This window comes from Phalacrocorax carbo, chromosome 23 (genome assembly GCF_963921805.1).
Source record: "Phalacrocorax carbo chromosome 23, bPhaCar2.1, whole genome shotgun sequence".
Classification (NCBI taxonomy): domain Eukaryota; kingdom Metazoa; phylum Chordata; class Aves; order Suliformes; family Phalacrocoracidae; genus Phalacrocorax; species Phalacrocorax carbo.
Window position 1 is genome coordinate 372,769 of NC_087535.1, and position 23,357 is coordinate 396,125.

General features: G+C 56.7%; 1 protein-coding gene and 1 long non-coding RNA gene across 2 annotated transcripts; one reads left to right on the forward strand and one right to left on the reverse strand.

The window, feature by feature from the left end:
* On the forward strand, positions 1-7,214 carry LOC135316885 (SUN domain-containing protein 5-like). The gene is made up of 11 exons (XM_064471953.1): positions 1-298; positions 541-625; positions 1,374-1,441; positions 2,023-2,084; positions 2,251-2,291; positions 2,548-2,641; positions 3,233-3,317; positions 3,889-4,001; positions 4,595-4,762; positions 5,123-5,212; positions 5,873-7,214. Exons 1-11 carry the CDS (start codon positions 16-18, stop codon positions 6,002-6,004), a joined length of 1,221 nt encoding a protein of 406 aa, XP_064328023.1. The 5' UTR covers positions 1-15; the 3' UTR covers positions 6,005-7,214.
* A 6,421-nt stretch (positions 7,215-13,635) lies between these two features.
* Positions 13,636-15,948, reverse strand: LOC135316915 (uncharacterized). The gene is made up of 5 exons (XR_010376115.1): positions 15,819-15,948; positions 14,774-14,809; positions 14,613-14,648; positions 14,246-14,314; positions 13,636-13,777 (listed from the first exon to the last, which is right to left on the reverse strand). It is a non-coding gene; the product is annotated as an uncharacterized LOC135316915 (long non-coding RNA).
* Positions 15,949-23,357: the final 7,409 nt, after the last annotated feature.

Here is a 23,357-nt window from a genome sequence, read left to right on the forward strand (position 1 = left end):
CCTGTGAAGCAAAGGATGGGGAAAGGAGAGGGACGAGGGCCTGGAAGTAGCCCGGCTGTGCTGCCCTCTCTCGCTGCTGCTGGGACAGCCCGTCCTCTGTCAAGGGCCTCTGCTCAGGCTGCTCCTGCCCGCCTCGGCTCCCGTGGCGTGGGGATGGTGGGCAACCGGCATTTGTCTTTTTCCTCCCACAGGAACCCGTGCGTGGAGGTGGAGCTGGTGATGGTCCCCTCCACCTCGGCTCCCTGCTCTGCCACGCAAGGGCCTGCCAAGTGGCGCAGCAAGGCCACAGGAATTGCAAGTAAGCTCAGCACTGCTGCTTGCTGTGAAGTCCCCTGGGATGAACTTGGAGAGCTGCGCTGTGCCAGAGCTCTGGCCAAATGTCACGAGGGGCAGGAGAAGTGCAGGCTGCCCCAGGGAGGGAGGGAGTGCGTAGGACTGGGTGCCCGCCTTCCCGCAGGGAGCTCAAACACGTGTGGCTGGGCATCCTAGAGAAGAGACCTCAAGAGACAGGCCTAACTTTTCTCTGGCTTTTTTGCCCAGGGGCGGTCCTCAGCCTGGCTTGGCATCTGGCAGGTGCCCTTGTCTCCCTGTGGAGACACCTGCTGAGCACACGCGTCTTTGCCAGGTACGTACTACCTGTTTCTGCCGTGGTGGGGGGCGGGGGGAGAAGGGGGATGTCCCTTCCCCCAAGCAAGGGGGAGAGTAGAGGGTGTTCCCCAGCCAGCAGCCCGGGGCTCCCGCTCGTGCGCCAAAGCTTGTGCGGTGCCCGTTCTCGGGGAGAGCCAAGAGCAAAGCCCCTCGGCAGCCCCACTCCCACGCATTTGCCGGAGCCCCAGAACCCTCCCAGAGCTGTGGTAGGACAAACCGCCGTGTAGCCAGAAGCTCAGGAGCACAGCCAAGCCTCCGCAGGGCAAGGGTCTTCCCCAGCTCTGGCAAGAGACCACACAGGTCTGGAAGGAAAGCCAGACAAGGCCCCTGCGCTTCCCAGCTGCGCGGAGAAACACCCCTAAGAGCAATGTGTGTGCCTGCAAGTGAGAACAGGCCTGCTCTCTCAGCCAAAGAGAGGGAGCAAGGTCCACACCAGAAGGACTACTGAAAAGCAGTCTTCATTTCCTCAACCTCTCTACTTCCCTGCACGATTTTCATTCCCTTTCGGAAGGTGCTCCTGGAGCCCTTCGTTTGGGGAAGATCTGCCGGCAGCGTTGAACGGCGTGGACAGAAATCGTGTTTGTGCTGGGCGCCAATCTGTCAGCTCTCTGTCAGTAGCAGGCTTGCAAAGCAATGGCTTTAGGGCCTGAAGAGGGAAATCCACGGGTGAGGGGGTTTGCCCAAGACTTGCAGCACTGACAGCCACAGGACTCCCTCTTTTCCAGGCAAAAGATGGGCCCGCAGAGCAAGAGGTTCTTGAAAGTCGTCTTCCTGTGGCTCCCAGTGGCTCTGGGTGAGTTTTCATGAGCAAACACAGCCTGGCTGTGCTGGATGCCAGCTTTCCTTTTGGGCCAGTATGTGTGAAACGCCCGTGGTGCGGGTGCGTCCTGAGGAGGTCCTTGACTGGCACTGGCATTTGGACTACCGGTAAGACTGGTAGCCTCCCAGCCGTGCTGCTGCTCTGGCCACTGGGCCAAATGGCTTGCTTAGTCTGCAAGTCTGCGAGAGAAGGGCGTAGCTCTTTCCAAGCCTGAGCTGGGGATTCCCAGACGGGAGGGGCCGTGCAGGGGGACCCATGGAGAGGTACCTCTCCTAGCCCATGCAGCCCAGCCTCGGTGCTCACCGAAGCAGTGAGGGGAAATGGGGAGTAGCTCTGGGGCACCGAGCACACCTGAAGGCCACGGCTACGCAGCCCCCTCCAGCCTGGGCTGATGGCTCCCGGTCAGAGGCGCGTCCTCTCTCTGCACCCCACGTTCCCCACCTCCTCGGCTCACCTGCTGCCCAGCCCCAGGGCACCAGGCAGGAGGCAACGCAGCTGCAGGGATGGCTAGCAACTCCGCTAAAATAGCTGTCTCTCGGTGATGTGAATTGCAGCTGGTGCTTACTGCGCGACCTCGCTGCCGGTGTGGACAACGCAGGCAAAGGGACTGATAGAGGTCAGTGACTCGTTGCTGGCAGTGGCTGGAGGAATCAGAGGCTGCGCTGCTGCCACGCAGGCTGACCCAAAGAAGCGGCAGCTTGTGCCTTCCTAGGGAAGCCTCTCCTGGGAAGCCCCGGCAACTCTGGTAGCAGATGCTCTAACGGAGCATTTTTCCCTGCCAGGAGCTGACACGCGTGTCGTCGGCAAACCTGAAGATGCTGTGGTAAGAGAGGTTTCCTGAGCTGGAACTGGTTCTGTGCAGAAGCGTCAGCCGACCTCGTGCTACCTGCGCTCACTTTCCTAACAGCCAGGGCTCCCGTACTTCCCTCCTGCCTTTGCCTTTTGCTCAGCCTGGTGCGGAAGGGAAGCACTGGCAAAGCAGGGAAAGCACACGTGTCTCTCTCTCCTCTTGCTGAGCTCAGACGCTCCCCAGAGGCGATGGGCCACTCTCTGACCGGATCGGCTTTCCTGTCGTGCAGGAACTTGCCCGTTTTGGTGGCGGAGGAAACCCAAAAGACACGCTCTCTGCTGGAGGAGGTGGCTCAGCTGAGGGCACAGATCCGCAGTTTGAAGGTGATCCTGCATTTTGGGGAGGGAGGCTTGGCTGGGCAGAACCCCTGAGGACATTTTCTTCAGGGTTCTTGGTGGGGTCAGACTGCTGACTGCAGCAACCCAGCCTTTGCCCCAGGGGCTTGCTGGGTGAGCTTCTGCACTGCACAGGCCCCTCTCCAGCCCCAGTGTAACAAGGCCGCTTCAGGCAGCAGAGGACTCCTGAGAGCCTTTCCTAGGCGCGCCGGTGCCTCTGGCTCCTCTGAGCGGGCTCCTGAGGCAGTGGTGGGACCCAGGCACACGTACAGCGCCAGCCATGGCTTACAGGGCCTGAGCCTCTCCCCCTCCTGACTTGGAGAGCACAGAGGGTGTGGACGGTGGTGTGGGGACCCACATCAGCACACCTTGGGGTCATGGCCATGGCCATGGCCACAGATAATAATCTTCCTAGTCCTCACGGCTCACGCCAGCAGCAGAGAGTCTTGCAGCTCTGTGGACAAGGCTTGCCTTGCCTTGCCTTCCTGACACTGACCCTTTGCCTCTGCGGGCGCTAGGAGCCACGCTGCACTGCCTGCTGACGTGGTCCTTTTCTGTGTTGATTTCTGGCGTTCCCAGGAAGCTCAGGAAGTGAACCAGGCAGCTTCCAAGAAGGCTTTGGGTGCCTACATCGAGATGTCTGACTGGGCCCTGGAAAGCTCTGGTATGGACACAAGCAGCCCAGTCCTTGCCCTGCGCTTGCCCCTAGCACTCCCCAAAGCAGCCCGTGCTCCAGGCGCTGCGCTCCAAAATGGGGCAGCTTAAATCCTTCACGGGGTCCAAGAGCAAGGCTGTGGCAGAGCGGGTCGCTCAGACTCCCTCCCACTCAAGCCCTCGGCCTCCACACAGGTGCCCCTGGCGCTGCCCCCGCACGTCTTCCTGTGCTGATGGAGGGGCTCTGCTCCTCTGCGCTGCATTTGCAAAGGGAATGGCTGGGCTGTCCTTTGCTGATCATGCTCCAAGCCCTCAGCTTTGGTCTGCTGTCATGCTCGTGGGCGCCTGCAGGCTCCCAGAGCCCTCAGACCTTCTCCTCGTGGTGCTGTGAGAGAAGCACTCACCAGGGATGGGGCTGCCGTCATTGCTCTGTGCAGCTGGGCACCCCCCCGCCCCCAGTGTGGTGACGAGGACAGGACTGACAGACGTGGAGCTGGACGGCGGCGTCACAAATACTGCCTGAGCACCAGCTCCCTCCTAGTCTGCGCCTCTAGCAGTCATCTGCTCTCCCTTCCTTACAGGTGCCACCATTGACACGCAGAGAACTTCCGAGACCTACGACTGCCAAGAGAATTGGGGCTGCAGGGTTTTATGGTTCTTCCGCGCTGCCAAGCCTCCTGAGACTATTTTGCAGGTATCGTAGCAGAAATCTTCAGGGAAGGTGTCCTTCCTTCCTGAGAAGTTGGGGACTGACCTCAGGGGCTCTCCCCTCAGGCCAGTGGTACTGGTCAAGCCCACCGTGCTGCTCAGGTTCTGGAAACCAAAGCTCTCACACAGGGCTGGGCTTGCTAGAGATCCGTGGTTGCCCTGGGGAGGTGAACAGAGGTGAACTGCTGCATCTTGCCCGCAGTCCTCTGCCACAGCTGGGTGAAAGCCTTCCTCCCTGGCGACCCGGGTTCCACACTCACCCCTAACGGTGCCTTTTTGCGGGCGGGAGGCGGGAGGTGGCGGGTGCCCTGCAGAGCCGCTGGGCAGGGACGTGTTTCTGCGCGGGCCTGACTAGGATGCTTTCGTAACCGCTCTTCTCCTCTGCTCCCTAATACCGAGACCCCCTTTGTCAGGCAGGGCAGGGGGCCTCCTGCTTCTCTCCACTTCCTCACAGGCGCCTCATTTTCAAGCTGAAATAGGCCCCACAGACACGCCGGCGCCTATGCTTCGAGCTACGTGGGCAGTGGTGTTGGCCCCAGTGCTCTCTCACACTTCATTGCTGTCGCGTTCTGGTTGCAGGCGGATGTTTCCCCAGGAAACTGCTGGCCTTTCCAAGGGCATCAGGGCCAGGTGGTCATCAGGTTGCCAGCACGAGTCCATCTGACTGCCATCACTGTGCAGCACATCTCCAAAGACGTGTCTCCATCTGGGACCGTCCTCAGCGCCCCCAGAGACGTCGCTGTCTTTGTAAGTCTCTGCTGGGCGCTTCTGGCGGGCATCTGGCCCTGGGGCAAAGCCAGGACAGGGCCCTGCTTGCTTTTGTGCATCTTCTGGGGTTTGTGTCCTGATCTCTCGCGAGCACTGCAGTGCCCTCGCGGGACGCTTCAGGGGCTCGAGAGGTTTCATCCCTCTTGAGGTTTGTTCTGGCCAAGCACCTCTGGGTTCTTGACCAAATCTCAAAGCGGAGACTGAGCTCCGCCATAGCCGGTGCTAGGCTGCTGCTCGAGCCCCAGGAGAGGGTGGGTGGATAACAGGGCTGAGCCAGCGCGTACCTTGCCTCTCTGTCGGGATGACTCTGAGCGGCTCTCCTTGTGCTTTGCCCCTGAGGGAGTGGATGCGGACGGAGAAGAGGAAACTCTCCTTGGGACGTTCACGTACGACGTGGCAAAAGAGTCTATTCAGACCTTCCCTCTGAAGGTACGCTCCACGCACGGGGACGAGATGCCAGGGAGCACGGCAGGTTTGCCTGGAGGTCCATGGAGGAAGGGCACGTGCTTTCTCCCTGGGCAGAGGGGCCCGGGCCACCGTCACGAGAGAGAGACCTGCGGGCTTGGGAGGGCTGAGTAGCACGCGGTGGTGGTAGCAAGAGGGTAGCAAGGGCAGGGTCAGGCCCGTAGGAGCACGAGTCCCGAGAGATCCCTGGCTGCGCCCGGTGCCTTCAGCAGAGGCAGCTGCACACGCGCCCACTCCACGCAAGCAGCGTCTTTGTGCCGTGGAGAAACAGGGCGGCCTGGTGGCGAGAGGCGTCGGGCAGCAGCGTCGCTCCATGCTGCGGCCTGCTGGCAGGCTGGACAGTGTCCTCTCCTCCCACCACAGCACGGCCCTTCTCCCGCGGCGCTCTCACGCCTGCCAGGGGGAGAGCAGGCACAGCAGGCAGCGGCAGCTCGGCGGGGTTGCACACCAGGTGCCCCACGCGCAGGGGCGCCTCCCCGGCCTCACTGTCAGCACAGAGCAAGGGGCAGCGGGAAGGGGCGGAGGGAAGGGAGACCGAGCCCCAGCCGGGCCGGCGTGCAAAGACGGGGTGATGGCACTGCCGCTCTTAACACCCCCGTTTCCTTTTCCCACTCTTCTTCACAGAACGCGCCGCTTCCCAGAGCCTTTCCGTCTGTCAAACTGCTTGTGGAGAGCAACTGGGGAAACCCAGCGTACACCTGCATTTATCGAGTGCAGGTTCATGGGAAGATGGCGCAACCAGGGAGCCCCAGGTGAAACCAGAGAGGAAAAAAAGTCAAACGTGAGAAAGAAGAAGAAGGGGAGGAAGAACAAATAAATCTAAAAGATGTGGCAATTGAGATGGCTGTAGAACTGTAGAAGATTTGTCTCCAAAGCGGGGTGCTCAAGACGTTCCACACTGCGGGAGGGGAATTCGGGAGCGTGTGGAAAATGTTAGAGCTTGTATGCAATTTTTTTCTTAAAAACGAGGAAGATGGGAAGCATTGCCAAGACTGAACCTAGAGAGGGGAGGCCCAGCCTGTCAGCGCTCCTCCCGCCGCCCCCGGAGGCTCCGCAAGCGGCCCCAGCCCAGGGCAGGCCGAAGGGCCCGGCTTCAGTTCACAAGAGGGAGGCTGGCCCCGCCCGCCGGCCCGCGCGGGCTCTGCAGGAGCTCCCCCAGGCGCCCGCCCACCCTCTTCCCGGCTTCTCAGCCAATGGCGCCCGCCAGGCGGGGACAGGCAGGGCCCCCCGCCAACCACCGCAGCGCCCCTTCTCTGGCCCCGCCCCGCTGCGGCCGCGTGCCAGCGGACGAGCACGTTGCTACGGGCGCGCCCGGAGCGCCAGCCAGGGCCGCGGGTTCGAGTCCCGCCGCTGGCTTCGAGGCCCGGCGAGGTCAAGGAATGAGGCGCTTGCTGGCGTGAATGCCTCACGTACCAGCCACAGGGCTGCCCGCGCAGGAGGGGAAAGCTGGTTTAATGGGAAATTGTAGTGATAATTGGGTTTGAAGTACGGGTGCTTGTCATAGCTCTTTTGGTCAGTTATTAAGAGAAGAAGAATTTTGCCAAGGATGTTTTCTTGTTGGGGGGGTCCGAGTCCCCTGCCTGGTTTGGAAAGGGCTTCGAGTCCCCGAAGTTGACCAAGCGGGTTAGAGTCCCACTGAATGGGGTTTGAGTCCCCAGTTTGGCCACTTGTCTTGACTGGTCTCTGAATTTTGGCGTGGTTATCAGAATATGGATTTATTTTTGCATGTTTGGATCAGATAGTTGTTTTGGAAGTCACATTTAATATGGGTGGGGAATCGTCTAAAGGCACCGTCTTAAAGAAGTCACCTCTAGGGCGTTGACTGAAGCATTGGAAGGGGGGTGGGGGTGGGTTCGATCCCCTCACAAGGAAGCAGTTAACTGAATATTGTAATCATTGGTCGCCGATCTATACTTTGAAATATAATACTATAATACTACTATATTAAAATAATATGTATTATAACGTCACTGTTTGGAATGAGAAAATGATGGTTTGGTGATTAAAAGATCGGATTCAATCTAAAAGTGAGGGTTTGCGACCTAAAAATGAGGCTTTGAGCTTTAAAGAACGGGTTTAGGCCCTGAACATGAGGATTTGCAACATATAAATGAGGGTTAGACAGTAAAAAAGACAGGCTTGAACCCTAACAGTGAGGGTTTGGGACCTCTAAAGGAGGCTTTGTGCCTTAACAGAGGAGTTTGGACCCTGAAAGTGAAGGTTTGGAACATAAAAATGAGGCTTTGAGAGTTAAAAGAGGATTTTGGATGCTGAAAGTGAGGGTGTGGTGGTTTAGCCGGAAACTCAGCCCCACGCAGTCGCTCGCTCACTCTGCCACCGGTAGATGGGGGAGAGAATCAGAAGGGTGACGCTCGTGGGTTGGGATAAGAACAGTTTAGTAATTTAAAATTAAAAAATCAGCAACAACAAAAATGCAATGGAAAGGAAAACGACGAGAGGCGCGAAACCCGGGGGGGGAGGGGTGTCACATGGTAAGGAATGAACATGCCATTGGCCAGTCGGGGTCAGGTGCCCCGGGCGCGGCCCCGCCCCGCCCAGCCTCCCGCCACGCGGCAGAGCGCGGGAAGCTGGAAAGGTCCCCGACCGCCACAGGCACCGCAGTGAAGAGAATTAACCCCTTCTCAGCCAGAACCATCCCAGGCCTCCAGGTCCTTTTCAGCAAAGCTGCTTCTGCGGCACAGTCACCCCCAGCCTGTCCTGTGCCATGGGTCTTCAGGCTCAGCTGGCGCCCGTGTCTCCGTGGTGGGCCTGGCTCCTCCTCGCCTCTTTCCAGGGGCTGCGCTTCCCATGTACCCGCAGCTTTGCAGGAGCAAAAGGAGCCTTCCTCCTGTGCCAGAAGTCACCAGTTTCCATCCCCTCCCTCCGGGGCTGGGGGGCTTGCCGTGGGTCCAGTGCTCCTCTGGGAGTGGTCTCCAGCTGCACCTCCTGTCCTGCGCCACAGGGGAAGGGGTCTCCCCTCCACAGGGTCTCTGCAGAGACCCTCCTGTCGCTGTCCCGTTTGTCCTCCTTGGTGGTGCGTGTAGGGGCACGTGGAAGGAGAGAGTGCCTGTTCCTTTAAGGGCATCTGCCCAGATGCAGAAGCAGGTAATAGGGAAAGTAAGAAGTCATCAGGAAGAAGGTGCGGAGCCACTGCCCTGAGCACAAGTGGTGAGGGAGGCAGTAAGGAGGCCACACCTCAGCAGTGGCACTGACTGATGGGCTGTCAAGGGGCTGCAGGCAAAGCCAGACTTGGCAACTGGTCAGGTTTAGTCAGGATGCAGACTGGAGGGTCTGGGATGTAGGAGGGGGTGGGTGGGACTGTGCAAACTGGTGGAGGAGTGGCGGGGGAAGGGAGCCCTTGGCCTGGCCTGGCAAAGGCCTTGGGTCCTTTGCAAGCACAAGCTCCAGGAGGTACCGACAGTCACCTCGTGGCCATTGTGTTAACCACTCCTGGCGATCCCATTAACCTTCCTAAGAATAAGGAAATAAACCCTAATAATAATACGAGTCATAGTAATAATAATAATAGTAGTGTAACAGATCCTCTCTTAACGCTCGCTCCGTGTAACTCACTCTCTTGGGGGCTGTGGGGAGGGGAGTGCGTGCATTTGTTTTGCAAGGATTAAGTGTCAGCTGCTGCCAAGAGCAGTGTGCGTGGATTTGGGGGCCGCAACGGGAATGAGAGCAGGGGTGTGGGCACCGTGGGCTCTGTGGTGTCAGGTCCTGGAGCCAGTGGGGGTCCCAGTGCTGCTACTGGACCCAGGGGGGGCCCGGGCCTCTAGCCAGTGGGGCGGGAACGGTGTGTGTCCTCAAAACCAGCTACAGGGGGGACCAGCGTGTGGGAGTTTTTCCTGTGCCCCTTGAGGCAAATTCAACGGACCTTTGTGCTTAAACACAGGAATGCGTTGGGGCAGAGTCCTACTGCCACAAGCCCTTCTGGAGGGATTCGGCACCTGCGGGGCAGGAGCCCGTTCCTTCCCCACGCTGGGGCCAGTGCCTGTCCTGTGAGCGCTGGCCGTGGGTCCATCCCCAGCCCAGCTCTGCTGGCAAGGGCGCCGCCATCGCAGGACCCTCGCGATTCCATCCTGCGGCTTGTCTCTCTGTGCGGGCCCCTGCTCCCTGCCAGTGATACCAGATGGGACATCGGGGATGTGCAGGACATCTGGGCATCACTGATACCAGATGGAACACCTGGTCCCTGTCTAATCAAAATAACCAAAACTATAGTTACAAGTATGATAGGTAGGAGATACATTTACAAGCAAGATAAGGTTAGGAAGACATTTTTAGACAGCAGGAGGAGTATGGACATGATTTAAGTACTGTGTCCTTGGACAATATATCCTGGGTACGATGTAACACTGCACCTTGGTGGGATACGTTCCTTACTAATTGACGTGATTTAGCGTTACGGAAAAATAAATCCTGATTAGTAGATTTTTGTAAAATAAGCACATGGAATAACCTTGAAAACAAGCCAAAAGGGTACTGAGCACACCTGAAGATTGAGTTCAACTAGCGAACACGGTGAGGAAGACTATCGGTGACCACCAAAGGAATTTGGAAGACCGCCACTGATCTTGACTGCGCATGCGCCAAGGCCATTTGCATATATCAATGAGTAGCATGAATATGATACGTTCCCCAAAATCTAATGACTATGCAAACTTTTTGAGTATATAATCTCTGCAATACAAGAACCTGGCATGCACATTAGGTGGAGCGATCCCCTGTGTACCCAGTACTGCAATAAACGCCCACTTTCTAGAACTCTAAAGAACGAGCCTTAAAGAGTTTCTTTCACCAACTTTTACGGTATCACCAGCTTAAACCCTTGCTGCCCTCCCTGCCAAATCACTCCTTGGTCACCAGGTGCCTTTGCTGGGCAGTGGCAATTTGGGTTTCCCCTTCACAGGGTGAGTGAGGGGTTCTGCGCTGCGCTGGCGACTGGAGCTGCCCTTGCTGAGGGGACGAGGGTCTGCATCCCCCCCCCAGATGGGCTCTGCATGGGATGTGCGTGGGTTTTCACCAGAAGACTTCAGGCTGGACCAGGCAGGAGCAGGGGGAACTCGCATCTGGGCTGGGGAATCAGGTGGGCAGGGGTCGGTGCTGGTCCTCCTCGGGGGGGACCAGCGAGTGTGGGGTGCCCGTGGGATGGGTGTGCGAGTGCTGCATGTTTGTAGTGAGCACCGAGCTGGAGCAGCCATCGACCTGGGGACCCAGGGGTGGGTCAGAAGGCTGGGGTCCAGGCAGGGGTCACGGGCAGCAGAGGGGCCATGCTAGTGCTTGGGGGACCTGAGTGTGCGCGCGTGTGCCTGCACGAGTGATCGTCGGTCTGTGCCAGGCGCAGCGGAGGAGGGAACATGGCTGTGGGTGCAGATGTGTGATGGGGGTCCTGTGCATGGGGGCTGCTGGTGGCAGTGTCTTGGCTGTGGCAGGCTGTGTGATTGTCCGTCTGTGTGTCCTGTGCATGTGTCTGTGTGCGCATCTATGCGTCTCTGGGATACGTGCTCAGCTTCGCTGCTGGTCAAACCAGCTGTGTCAAACCACCCTGGGCAGAGACCCTGGGTCCCCAGGGGGGGCCTGGGACGGATTTGCTGGAGGCAGTGCCAGCTCCTGACATCCCTTGACGTTCCATTCTGCTGTGCAGCTTGAACATCTCCCTCCCCTCTGCCTGGCTGCCCAGACCCAGGTCCTGCCGGGGAGGATCATCTCCTCCGCAGCACCTTCCTGAGCAGAGTTTCTTGGCCCCTTTGCTCTCTGCTGCAGTGTTGGATGAAATCCATACGTGCTCTCCTCTGGGCACCAGTAGGGAGTGAAACAGCATGGACAGACCCGCAGCGAACATCCCTCTGCATCAGCTCCTTCCCGCTGAAAGGGCCAAGGTGGCATAGCGGTGTCAGCAGTGACTCCCCAGGGTCTAGCAGGGACAGCTACAGGCCATGACTTTGCGACTTCAGAGCAGTCCCAGCCCAGAGACGAGCAGGCATTTTTCCTCTCCAAATTCACATTCCTTTGCCATTCACGCACATCACACCGAGACGACTTGTGTGTTCTCCGTTCCCTCTGCACTGGACCACGGGCTCACAGCACAAACACCTCAACCGTTCCCAAACCCATACGCTAGCTACCCACCAGCCTGCACTGTCCATCCCAGCCACAGCCCCTCGCAGGCCCCTGCCCCTGCACAGCAGGAGAACATCCTGCTCATGCAGCTGTGAGTAGCCCCTCGGGTCCTCCTCTGGATCCGCCTGCAGGTGAGCATGGCTCTCCCAACAGGAGCTCGACCAGGGCGGTGACCCAGGACACCCCTCTCTCCCTCCGCAGTGAACCTCTCAGGCCAAGGGAGGTACTCAGACCGGCCAGGAGAGCAGCTCTCGTGCAACAGGAGCAGGAGACAGGCTGAGGGCCCGCGCTGATGCTCAGTCCTGACACCAAGCGCTTCTCTGCATTCCTAGGCAAAAGACTGAAACGTGTCCCGAGCTGGAGGCACCATGGGAACAGGTGGGGCCATGTGTGCTGGAGCAGGGGGAGATGGGAGGCAGGAGGGTCTCAGCCTGGGGGGAGCATGGCTGAAGGTTGAGGGCATGATGCTTGGTGCAGACCGAGAAGCAGGAAGGGGCAGGCTGACAGCGTGGAAAAGATTCCGTCTGGGAAGGAGGAGGAAGAGACAGAGGAAGCTGTTTCTTCAGCTGGGCAGGCGGGAGGCCGGCCGCCCTCCCCAGCATCGCCTGTCCTCCTGCTCCCACCAGCACTCGGGAAGCAGGGTTTTCCTGGCCACCCTCGCGCGATGGAGAGCAGCAGCCTGTGGAGTCAGGGCCCTGCCCTGCTCTCCTCCCACCCAAGGACAGGACTGGCCCCTGGGAAAGCGTTTCAAGATGGGTTGCAGGTGGCTGAAGAAGAAAGGACTCCTCTAGTGTTTGTTTCTCTCTCCAAAGGCAAGAGGCTGTCCTGCCTCTCATGGCATGTTGACACCAAGACACTTTTCACTGAGGGTCAATGCCTGCTCAAGCCGAGGTCCCATCCCTGAGTCAAGTGTGGCTGATCAGCAGCACTAGGACATGCCTTGGGCTTAGGCACGAGGGCCGGTTTCCCAGCACAGACAGCTCTGAATCTCCAGCAGCAGCAGCTCCAAGACCGTTTGGCCTGAACAAGCCCTGCAGAATCTCTCTGCATGTAGAGCTCAACAGCTTGCGAACGCTACAGCCCTGGGAGAAGAGCTGCCTCTGGGACTAGAGGGAGAGACCCAGTGAGTGCCAGCCCTGACAGCACATGCCCCTTCCCCCTCCTCGTCCACTGCTTTCCCTTCCCTTTCCCTTTCCCTTTCCCTTCCCTTTCCCTTTCCCTTTCCCTTTCCCTTTCCCTTCCCTTTCCCTTTCCCTTTCCCTTTCCCTTTCCCTTCCCTTTCCCTTTCCCTTTCCCTTTCCCTTTCCCTTTCCCTTTCCCTTTCCCTTTCCCTTTCCCTTTCCCTTTCCCTTTCCCTTTCCCTTTCCCTCCCGTAGTGGTTTTAGGATACACAGCGTTCCCACTCCTGTGGCTGGAAGTTAAAGACTCCCACTTGCTCCAAGTAGCTGCACTGGGACCCGAAACACTCCAGTAGCTGCACTGGGGCCCCACGCACTCCAGTAGCTGACACCACAGAGGAGGGGTGCCCACACCCCCCGTCTGACCCCAGTACCTGGCACCAGAAGGTGTGGCCCTGTTAGCCACTTCCAGCTCCGAGAGCACCACGGCTTCTACCTGCCTGGGCTTTTTGTGGGGGTACCAACTGAAGCTGGTGCCGAACCCCACTATGAGACATCAGAGAAGACCCACAGGGGCTCAGCGCCAGGGAACCCGCTTCTCCCACTCCCATGGTGACTGAGCTGGGCCACATGTCCCTGGGGGATTCTCTGCAGTGTCCGGTGGCCCCAACACGCCTTCCTGACTGGTGATGGGGGTTGCCCCAGTGAAGGGCGTGGGCTGGGGGTCCAGGAAGGCTCGTGGGCCCAGAGTGGGGCAGAGGACCCTGGGGTCCAGGCTGCCTGTCCACGCTCCTCTCCTGTCCTGACACCAGACTGTGCTGTTTGGGGATGGTGCTCGCCAGAGCCCCAGTAAGAACCTGTTTCCCGCTGTGCCTCTAAAACACCGGGTGCCCCAAGGGCTGGCACCACCTGCCCTTCCCCTCTCCCAGCCTCCCAGGGGGACACTCCACTTTGCCCTGATCTGCCCTTTTCTGGGGGCACACGGTGGGTGGGAAGGGATCGCCTTTACAGAGACACCCCAGGCACCCGGGCTTCCTCAGCCCCTCTGCTCATTGCGGTGGTGTGGCCAGAGAGGACCCAGGCATCCAGGCGCTGGCAGAGGAGCGGGAACACGGACACGGACGCGCACACACATGCAGAGCGTTCCTTTACTGAAGGGGTTTATTGATTGTGAGAGGGAAAGGGCCCAGGGCTCCCAGGGGATCAGGTGGGCTCATCGAGGGACAATCATCTCCGCATGCTGCAGCAGGGGGACAGGACACGGGTGTCACCACTGGCTCCAGTCCTGAAAGGCAGAGTCCAAAATATGACCCCCAGTGTCTGCCGGGACATGAGAGGGGCCTTGTCCCCATCGTCTCTCTCTGCAGAGACCTAGGGAAGGAGACGGGAATTGCAGCCCGCAATACACCCACGACAGGGTCTTGGCTTTCCTGAGACCCCTGTGGCACCCGGAGCTCCGTGCCCCATGTGTCATTAACCCGGGATGCCCCTAAATCTCACAGAGCCCAGCCCAGCCCTCATGGTGATCCTGGGGGTCTGTATGGCGCCTGTATGCCTGGCCTGCACGGCAACCCTCGGGGTCCACAGAGCCCCACTGAGTGCAAGGAAAGGCATGGGGCCAGCTCTGTCCAGCTCACCCTGGGACATGGCTCCTGGGCAGTCCCCTCTGTTTCCCTGTCCCCTACCCAAGTTCTGCCCACCCCTGAGGGCTCAGGATCCTTTGTGGGGCTCGAGATGCCCTGATGCTGCTCACCTAGACATCAACGTCTGCAGCCACAAGTTTCTGGCGCACAAGCTCCACCTGCTTGTCAGCCACAGGGGGCTGGGGAGAAAGGGAGGGTTAGGGATGTGCTTGGGTGCACTGGGGTGTACTGGGAGGCAGGGGAAAGCAATGGGGTCTTTGGGGAGGGTGCTGCCGGGGGAAAGCGGGGTACATGATTTTGTATGGTGCACACAGGAAGCAGTGGGGGGTCCTGGGGAAGGGGGCCTCCCTGGGCAAGCACTGGGGTGCAGGGTGCTTTCTGGGGTTGCCCTGGGGTGTACTGGGTCACGCTGGAGTGTCGTGGCCATAGGAGGCGAGGGGAGGAGGGCCTGGGGCCAGCCGAACTCGCGGTACCTACCTCAGCCCTCTTCACTCGCCCGAGCCTGAGTCTTCTCTGTTAAGAGACCATGAGGCCGCACTGGTCACTGGGATGTCCCCAGACCCAGCACGGGATGGGAGGACCAAATTGCCCTCCAGTTCCCCAGGCGTGTTGCCCTCCAGGTTCACCCCACTACTTACGTTCACGCAATAACCTCCACTTGCTTCAAATATTGCCTAGGGACAAAGAGCAAAGCGGTGGTCTGGATTGGGCCTTGGTGGGGCTGTGCGTGGGGCACAGGTGTCCCCAGTCCCTCCAGTCCAAGGGCTTCCCCCGGTGTGAGCAGGAAAATCCCTTCTGCTCCCCCCCAGCCCCATTCCTCTAAGCTTCACCCACGATACCCGCTCATGCAAGGACCAGGGGTGGGGCTGGAGACAAGGAGAGCGTGGGGAATTCAGGGCCTCCAAAGAGGACGGGGTGGGGGGGACCCAGAGACGGGGCGCTGGGGTGAATTAGCGCACCGCAAGGGACTGGGCCGGGGTGTTGAAGGGACAGGACTGCATGGGATGCGAGTGAGGGAATTCAAGCAGGGAGGCTACGGGGACTTCAAGTGCGGTGGTTGGAGGGGGCAGGAGGAAGAGGACTGCAGAGGACCGAAGCCAGGGGACTGGGAGCATGTTTGGCAGTGGGGGTTCAAGGAAGGGGATCTGGAGACTGTGCCGCAGTGGACTGGACGAAAGGCAAAGGACTGGGGGGACAGACGGAAGGAAAGGCATCGGGAACGCTTGAAGGGAGGGCATCTGGGGACCCCGGAGAGGACACGGCAGGGATCCCGGGCAGGAGATGCGTGAGGGAATCAAAAGGATGGGATGGGGAGGCCAAAAAGGGAGGGATGTGGGGCACCAAGACGAGAAACAGGTGTGGGCCCTTGTAGCAGTTTGTGGTGGCCCCTCCCGGGGAGGAGAGAGGTCTGACGATTCAGTGAGGAACCCGGTCTCTGGGCGTCAGAGGCTTAATTGCAGGGGAAGTGGAGGGAAGAGCTGGGATTGTGGGAGGGAGAAGGCTGCATTGCCCAGGGCTGGAGGTGCAGGGCAGCCTGGAGCAGCCCCTGGCTTGGGAAAGGGAGTGGCCAAGTCAAGGGCTTTTGTGCTCCCCGCTACCAATTTCACTCTGCAGGAGAGCTGGTGTTCTGCAGCCAAGACCCGTCCCCAGCCTTGAGCCCTCCCTGTGGCATTGGGGACTCACCTGAGCATCTTCTGGGGTGCACAGCAGGATGGTGAAGAGCAGGGCCACGCCGAGCACTGCGGCCTTCATCTTCCTCTGCCGAGTGGCAAGTCCTGGGTGAAGCTGGAGAAGGTGAGGGGCAGATTTATCCCTCCCAGAACTCCTCCTCGCTCCCCCACTCCCCACCCCGAGAGCCTCCAGGGCAAAGCCAGGCGTGGCAGAGACGCCAGCCCTGGCAACAAGCCCAGCCTCGGCACAGAGTAGCCCCCGCCTCCGGCACAGATCCAACCACTTTCCCCGACATCAGTCCAGCTTCCTGCATGGGGCAGCTGCACATGGAAGGGCCCAGGCATCTGGGGGTCGCGAGGGGAGGGCGGACAGAGCACCCCTGACAGCCGGACACCCTATGGTGACAACGCGCTGCTCCAACAGAAAACCGTCCTCCAACAGCCCCCCAAAGACAGATCCCCCCACCTCCCAGTGCCCCTCACCTCCCAGCACTGCCATCTCCCAGTGCCGCCCGCCTCCCACAGCAGTCTTTCCCTCCAGGACTTCACCAGAGATGATGCCAGCCTCAAACTAGGCGTCCCTAGGCAGAATTGTCTCTGACCCCTCTCCAGCGCCTTGGGTAAACAGGGGGCTGGGATTGACCCCTCTTCTTGGGGCAACAGGGACCCTGGGATGAGGAAACACGGGGAGGTGGGGGGACAACTCGGAGCATGGGCAATGGGGACAGCCAGGTGACTGGGATCTTCAGTCCCTGGAGGCAGTGTGGGGCACGGGTGAATGTTGGGCACCAGGAGAGGAGGGCTCCGCTTGAGAGAAGTGCTGGGCTTGGTTGTGGTGACCTGCTCAAGGCCACCCCATTTCCCCGACGCACTTATTCTTTCCGGCTGTGACACTCACGCGATCTGCCATCGCTGCTCTCCTAAAGGATGCAAGTGCCCCAAGCTGCAGAGGAGGGAGCTGGTGCCGCTGTTGGCAGGGACATATTCACAGTGAAATTGGGCATATATTGGGTCAACATGCTTGCAGCACTTATTCACTTGTCTCTTTCAGCAGCTCATTGTCCTGGTTTCAGCTGGGATAGAGTTCATTATCCTCCTAGGAGCTGGTGTATTGCTGTGTTTTGGATTTAGCATGAGAATAACATTGATAACACAACAGGGACTGGCTGGGTGTCAGTCAGCAGGTAGTGAGAATTGCGTAGTGCATCACTTGCTTTGTATACTCTATTTTTTTGTTTGCTTTTTCCTTTATTTCAATTATTAAACTGTTCTTTTCTCAACCCATGAGTTTTCTCAGTTTTACTCTTCCCATTACCTTCCCCATCCCACCGGAGGGAGGGCAGGAGTGGGCGAGCGGCTGTGTGGTGCTTAGTTGGTGGCTGGGGTTAAACCACAACAGCGATAGTCAGAAGTAACCACGTGTAATGACCAGCAAATCCTCTAGCCGCACTGAGCAACAGGCACTAGATTCATTGCCTGTACTGAGTTCATGAGACATCAACATTATGATAGCAGATCCATGAATACTTTGTAAGGCTGGCATGTTCCTCTGTTTGTTATGTTGCACGGTAATTCAAGCTACCACGCTGTGCTTCCCAACCATCATTCACTTCCAAAACCACGCAGCAGTCCATGTCACATTTCTGAAAGTAAAATAGTGCTCTATTTTAGGCCTATGTTTATAAGGGTGTGAGGATAATTTCTTTTTGTGAGCCACAAGCTGGGAATCAAAGGCCGGTGGTCAAAATCTGGTTTAGGTTTTGAAGTCAGTGGGAGGTTTGCCTGAGTTTCAATGAAGCTAAGGCATTACTGGTTTTGTTCCCATGATGATACAGACACCTGTCATGACTTCAAAGAAAGCCTGTCTAGTTTTATCCACGTGAAAAGAGATACAAATACACTGATAAGTGGTTCACAAGAACTGTAAATGGCACAGATTCTTCATTGACATTATACGCCATTTTTCAGGGTTATGGATAAGGTTATATCTTTATGTGACATTAACTACAAATAAGAGATGTGTTGTGGATCAGTTGTGAAAAGATTTAAGGCAACTGACTTGAGTATTTGCTTTGAAATTGCCCAAAGAGTGGGCAGTCACCTGGAAGATTTTCATTTTCACTCCTTCTGCTTTGCGCATTATTTACTAGATAGCTGAGTTACACAGTGTTGAATTATGTATCATGTATTTAAATATGCTGTGATGTTTTTTTGTATTCTGAAGTTATTTCGAAAAGAATTTCTGAACGTTACACACTGTCATACTTGAAGAATATTGACTTAGGAGAGGTCAAGGCTGCCTTTGAGATAAGTGTAAATCAGGTGGATGGCATGTGATAGCCACTCAAAATGAAAGGTGCTATTCAGGAAGATCCCATCTGTTGGATTAATGGTATCTCAAAAGACATGCTCATGTTTCTGTAACAGTAATGTACTGAAAAAGTAAAATGTCACGAGTTTTCTGATTTGGCAAAGAGAGGGACAAGAGACTTTACAAGGCTGGTCTAAGTTGTAGCTAATCCTACCCGTGCTGTCTCCCTGCACCTTCTCCAAGCAGGATTGAGAGCACTTCTGGAAGTTTCTCTGTTTTCCCTGCAGTCACTTCTGTGAGGCAGTGGAAATGTTGCCACATTTATTTTCCAAATGAAGTTTTAGCATGGTCGTTCTCCTCAGGCTTTGACCTGCAGTGAGGTACCCCATTGTTTTACAGAGGGAAAGGGGAGAAAAAGAAAGGTGCATGTACTACTTCTTTGGTGGAAACCCTTGGTTCATCTGTTCATCTTGCATACTTCTATAGGGTTAGAGCCTAAGCGATCACCCCAGCTCTCCCCTTTGCCATTTGGAGGTGTACCTTCCCCTGTCTCATTGTAGGAAACCCAGGGGTGGAGGTAGGGAGGGGGAGAGGGACCGACAGAGGCAGGCATGAAAGGGAAGGAGAAGGGATGGGGGGGTAGAACCAGGGGGAGAGGCAGCTCTGCAGCACTAGCAGGAGCGTCAGTGGGGACAGAGGGACAGTGGGGGCCCTGTTTTCCCCACATTTCCATCTTGCTTCTCATCTCCCAGCACCTTCCAGTTCCCAGTGTCCCTTAGTACCTGAGGACAGTGGGGGGAAGGACAGGACTCAGCAGGGAGTCTCTGTCCTGCTGTACGCTTTTGGTTGGGATAGAGTTAACAACAGATTTGACCAGAGGGTATTAGAGGGAACTTATAACTGGCAGATCTGTTTAACAGTTGCTGGTCAGGATATTGACTTACCTGTTCTCGACATTAATTTATCTGATCTGTGCCATGCTCCCTTTTTTGTTGTACATGTTAAAGGCTCATTTTGTCTTTTGCAGTTTGCTGAGCTCTGTAGCGCTTGGTGGTGTATTGTCTGGGAGGTGTACTGTGAAAGCACTGGCCTTGAGCTGAGTCCGGTCTTTGGGTTCTGCACTGATGGCATTACTCTACTTTGGGAATCATCTCATGGAGACAGTTAACAATCACGCTTTTCCCCTTTTCCCCTCTGAGATGTTTTTGGTGGAGGAAACACACAGAGTGGCACCTTCACCACCTCCTTCTGTGTGGCAGACGTTTTCTCCCTTGTTACAACAACTCTTCAGTATCTTGAACATCCTTGGGGAACCAAAATGCGCCTATTGGTACAGATTTCCCTAGGGTTAACCAACTATTTAGGAATATCACCCAAGGCTATGCCCCAAGGCAGTGTGGTTATGGGTGATAAGGCATGTGGGAGAATAATGGGCAGGTACCTAGAATGGTTGTCACCTCCAATGGTTGGGAATGTCAACCCAAGCAAGTGCAGGATCCTGATGAAATAACAGAATGTTTGAAAATAGGGTGCCCTGGCCCCGGCTATGCCAAAGAGACACAGTTTGTCGCACTGTTCTGGGGCCTGTCCCACGCCTACTGTGCACTATTCAGCATCCTCAAGGGAAGAGAAAGTCTCTGGATCTAAAGACATAAAAACAGACATTGTGGCTAAACCAGAGACCCAGCCCTCAACTATATTGCCCCTGTAGTCAAGAAGGAACAATGGAAGCAGAGGTCAACCTGTGAGACATGCAAAAAAATTTCAGCTGCCATCCAGGAGAGCAAATTATCAGCTGGTTGCTCTGACACTGGGATGTTGGGGCCAATAGTCAGGAATTAGAGGGTAAGAAAGCCCAGCAGCTGGGATCCCTTGCTAGAGATAAGGCCATTAACAGAGGGACTGGAAAAGGGGCAGCAGTCCTCTGTCTGTGGAGGTAATTCCTGTTGAGTGAGACGGAAAGGCATCCCTTCAAGGCAAATCTTGCAAACTCCCAAGCAAGTGGATCACCACTGGAGGAGGTATCCAGTTGAGGGAATTAGCTGTGGTGGAGGTGATTTACAGCAACCTGGAGAACAACGAGGCATCCAAAGACCCAGATGAAATCCAGCACACAGGCCACGTGGCAAAAGTTTGTACGAAGTGCACCAACATCATATGCCAACACCCTGGTGATGATGAACCGGGCAGATGCGGAGGTACCAGCTGCAGATGGATCGGCCAGCCAACTCCAGGAACTGAAACAGAGTCTTACTTCTCCCAAGGGGCCTGTGTCTCAGCTGTGCAGATACTGTCCCAAGAATTTTCCCAGCATTTAAAAAAAAAATGTCTTCCTCCCTCATACCGACCAGTATCTCAGTTATTAAGAGTCAGCCTTTTTCTGCTCAAGGGAAAGGGTGCTGGTGGCACACACCACGTGCCACCCTGTGGTTCTATTTGCATGACCAGGGGGAGGACATGAGGAAGTGGGATGGTGAACCTACCTGGAGACTAGAAGCTTGGGTACAGGAACTGCAAGAAAAAACAGCAGCCAAAAGGCATCCATCCAGGAAACCTACGGCTCCAGTTTTGGTTGGGCAGAGTAGAAGGGCTGATCTTACTTTCAACCCCGATGGAGGGACTTCTGCTTTGCACTTACAAAAACTGAGTGATGAATACGCTGACCAGGAGTGAAGAGCCCAGTCTTCAGCCAGGCAGAAGAAAGGGACAACCAAGTTTACTGGACTGTGTGGGCTTGGCACACCAGCCCCATGGGAGTATAAAGCTCTGGTGGACACTGGTGCACAGCGTACTCTAATGCCATCCGATTGCAAAGGAGCAGAATTCATCTCTATTTCTGGAGTGACGGGAGAATCCCAAGAACTCTCTTTGCTGAAGGCTGACTAGGAATGAGTGGCCAAAGCAACCTTTTGTGACTGGTCTGGAGGCTCCACACATCCTTGGCATAGACCACCTCTGGAGAGGGTACTTCAGGGATTCAAAAGGGTATCAGTGGGCTTTTGGTATAGCTGTCTTCAGTATGGAGAACATTAAGCAGCTGTTTAGCTTGCCCAGTCCCTCAGAGGATCCTTCTCTTGTGTGGTTGCTGCGGGTTAAAGAATAGCAGGAGCCAATTGCTACCACATCAGGGCACTGGTGACGCTATCGCACCAACCGAGACTCCCTGGTCCCCATCCGTAGGCTGATTCAGCGACTGGAGAGCAAAGGATTTCTCAGGAATACTCGCACCCTTTAATAGTTGCATATGGCCAGCCCAAATATCTGATGTGAGGTGGAGACCAACAGTGGATTATTGTGGCCTGAATGGTCACAGTGCTGCTACGTGCTGCCACAGCGGACATGCTAGAACTCCAATATGAACTGGGCTCAAAGGCAGCGAAATGGTATGCAACAACTGATACCGCTAACGCGTTTTTCTCGAGCCCTTTGGCAGCAGAGTGCAGGCCCCAGTTTGCTTTCACCTGGAGGGATATCCAGTACCCCTGGAATCGATAGCCCCAGGGGTGGAAGCACAGCCATACCATTTGCCATGGACTGATGAAGATGGCACTGGAACAGGGTGAAGCTTTGGAACACCTGTGTGGAGCATCATAGCAGAGGAAGTGTCTGAGAAAGGGCGAACAATCCAGATTCTTCAAGGTGGTTTTACCATAAAATAAAGTAAGGCCAAAGGACCGGCACAAGAGGTCCAGTTTTTAGGAATAAAATAGCAAGATGGGCATTGTCATAGCCCAATGGATGTGATCAATAGAATAACAGATTTGTCACCACCAACCAACAAAGAAGAAACACAAGCTTTCTTAGGTGTTGTGAGGTTTCTGGAGAACGCACCTTCCAAGTTATAGTCTGATTGTAAACCCTCTCTATCGAGTGACCTAGAAGAAGAATGGTCTTGAATGGGGCCCTAAGCAGCAACAAGCCTTTGAACAAATTAAACGGGAGATAGGCCATGCGGTAGCCCTTGGGCCAGTCTGGACAGGACAAGATGAGAAAAATGTGCTTTACACCACAGCCAGGAACCACGGCCTCACCTGGAGCCACTGGCAGAAAGCACCTAGAGAAACTCGAGGTCGACCTCTAAGGTTTTGGAGATGGGGTTGTAGAGGATCCAAGGCCCACTACAGTCCAGCTGAAAAAGAAATATTAGCAGCATAGGAAGGGCTTTGAGCCACTTCAGAAGTAGCTGGTCCCGAAGCACAGCACCTCTTGCCACCTCCATTGCCTGTGCGGGATGGATGTTCAAATCAGGGGTACCCTCCCTACTCCTGCTGGCCACACTATTCCTGATTCAAGCCAGGATGCTGTTGGCCTCCTTGGCCACCTGGGCACACTGCTGGCTCATGTTCAGCTGGCTGTCGACCAGCACCCCCAGGTCCTTCTGCACCAGGGCCTCTTTTCCCCACAAGCCCCAGTCCCAGCAGAGGGGGTACTTGGCAGATGACCCTGAAGGGCTGCCAGCTCTGCAGGGCAGAGAAACTGGGTCTTGCATACCTGGGATCCCTCCTCTGCTCCAGGTGGTGTCCATGGGCTGGCGATAGAAACCACTCAACCGCCAGGTCACCCTGGGGTGCACCACACGCAGCATGGAGTAATGAACCAATCTCCCAACTCCCACACTGCCCCTGCCCCACACTGGCCAGAGGATGCTGCCCAGGGCCCCCAGGATGGTGATGTCTGGGCCAGGGTGCTGTGAAAGAATTCACCCTGGAAAGACAGCGATAGCTGCAGGGCAGGCGGAGGGGAGAGGGAAAGGGATGCAGTGCCCCTGAGGAGGCAGCCCCAGCACGTAGGCTGCTTTAAGCCCTGCTCCTGCAGGGCTCCCGGCCGCCAGGCTTGCCTGAAGGAAACACCCCCGGCTGTCAGGCTGCACCCTTGGGAATGCCCCCGCCTCTGGGCTCCAGCCTGTACCGAGGGGAGTGAGGAAGCCCTGGCATGCGGGATACCCTGGGACCTGCTCCTTCCTGGTCCCCCCAGCACTGCCCTCCAATGTGGGCTATGCCTGCTGCTGGGGCTGGGGGGAGCCCAGGTGTCCGGGCTGCATTAACCACCCCAGAGCCTCCCTGATCAGGCATGCTCCTGAAGAGCCAATCTTGCTGAACGGGCTCCTTATGCCACGGGCCCTGACAAACACAGCTTATCATTGATGCTGCAGGCACAGACATCCCTCCTCTTGCAGGGCAGCCCCGTCTCTGCAATTAGCTCTGAGTGGCTGCACAGGGACAAGCAGGCGCTTCAACATGT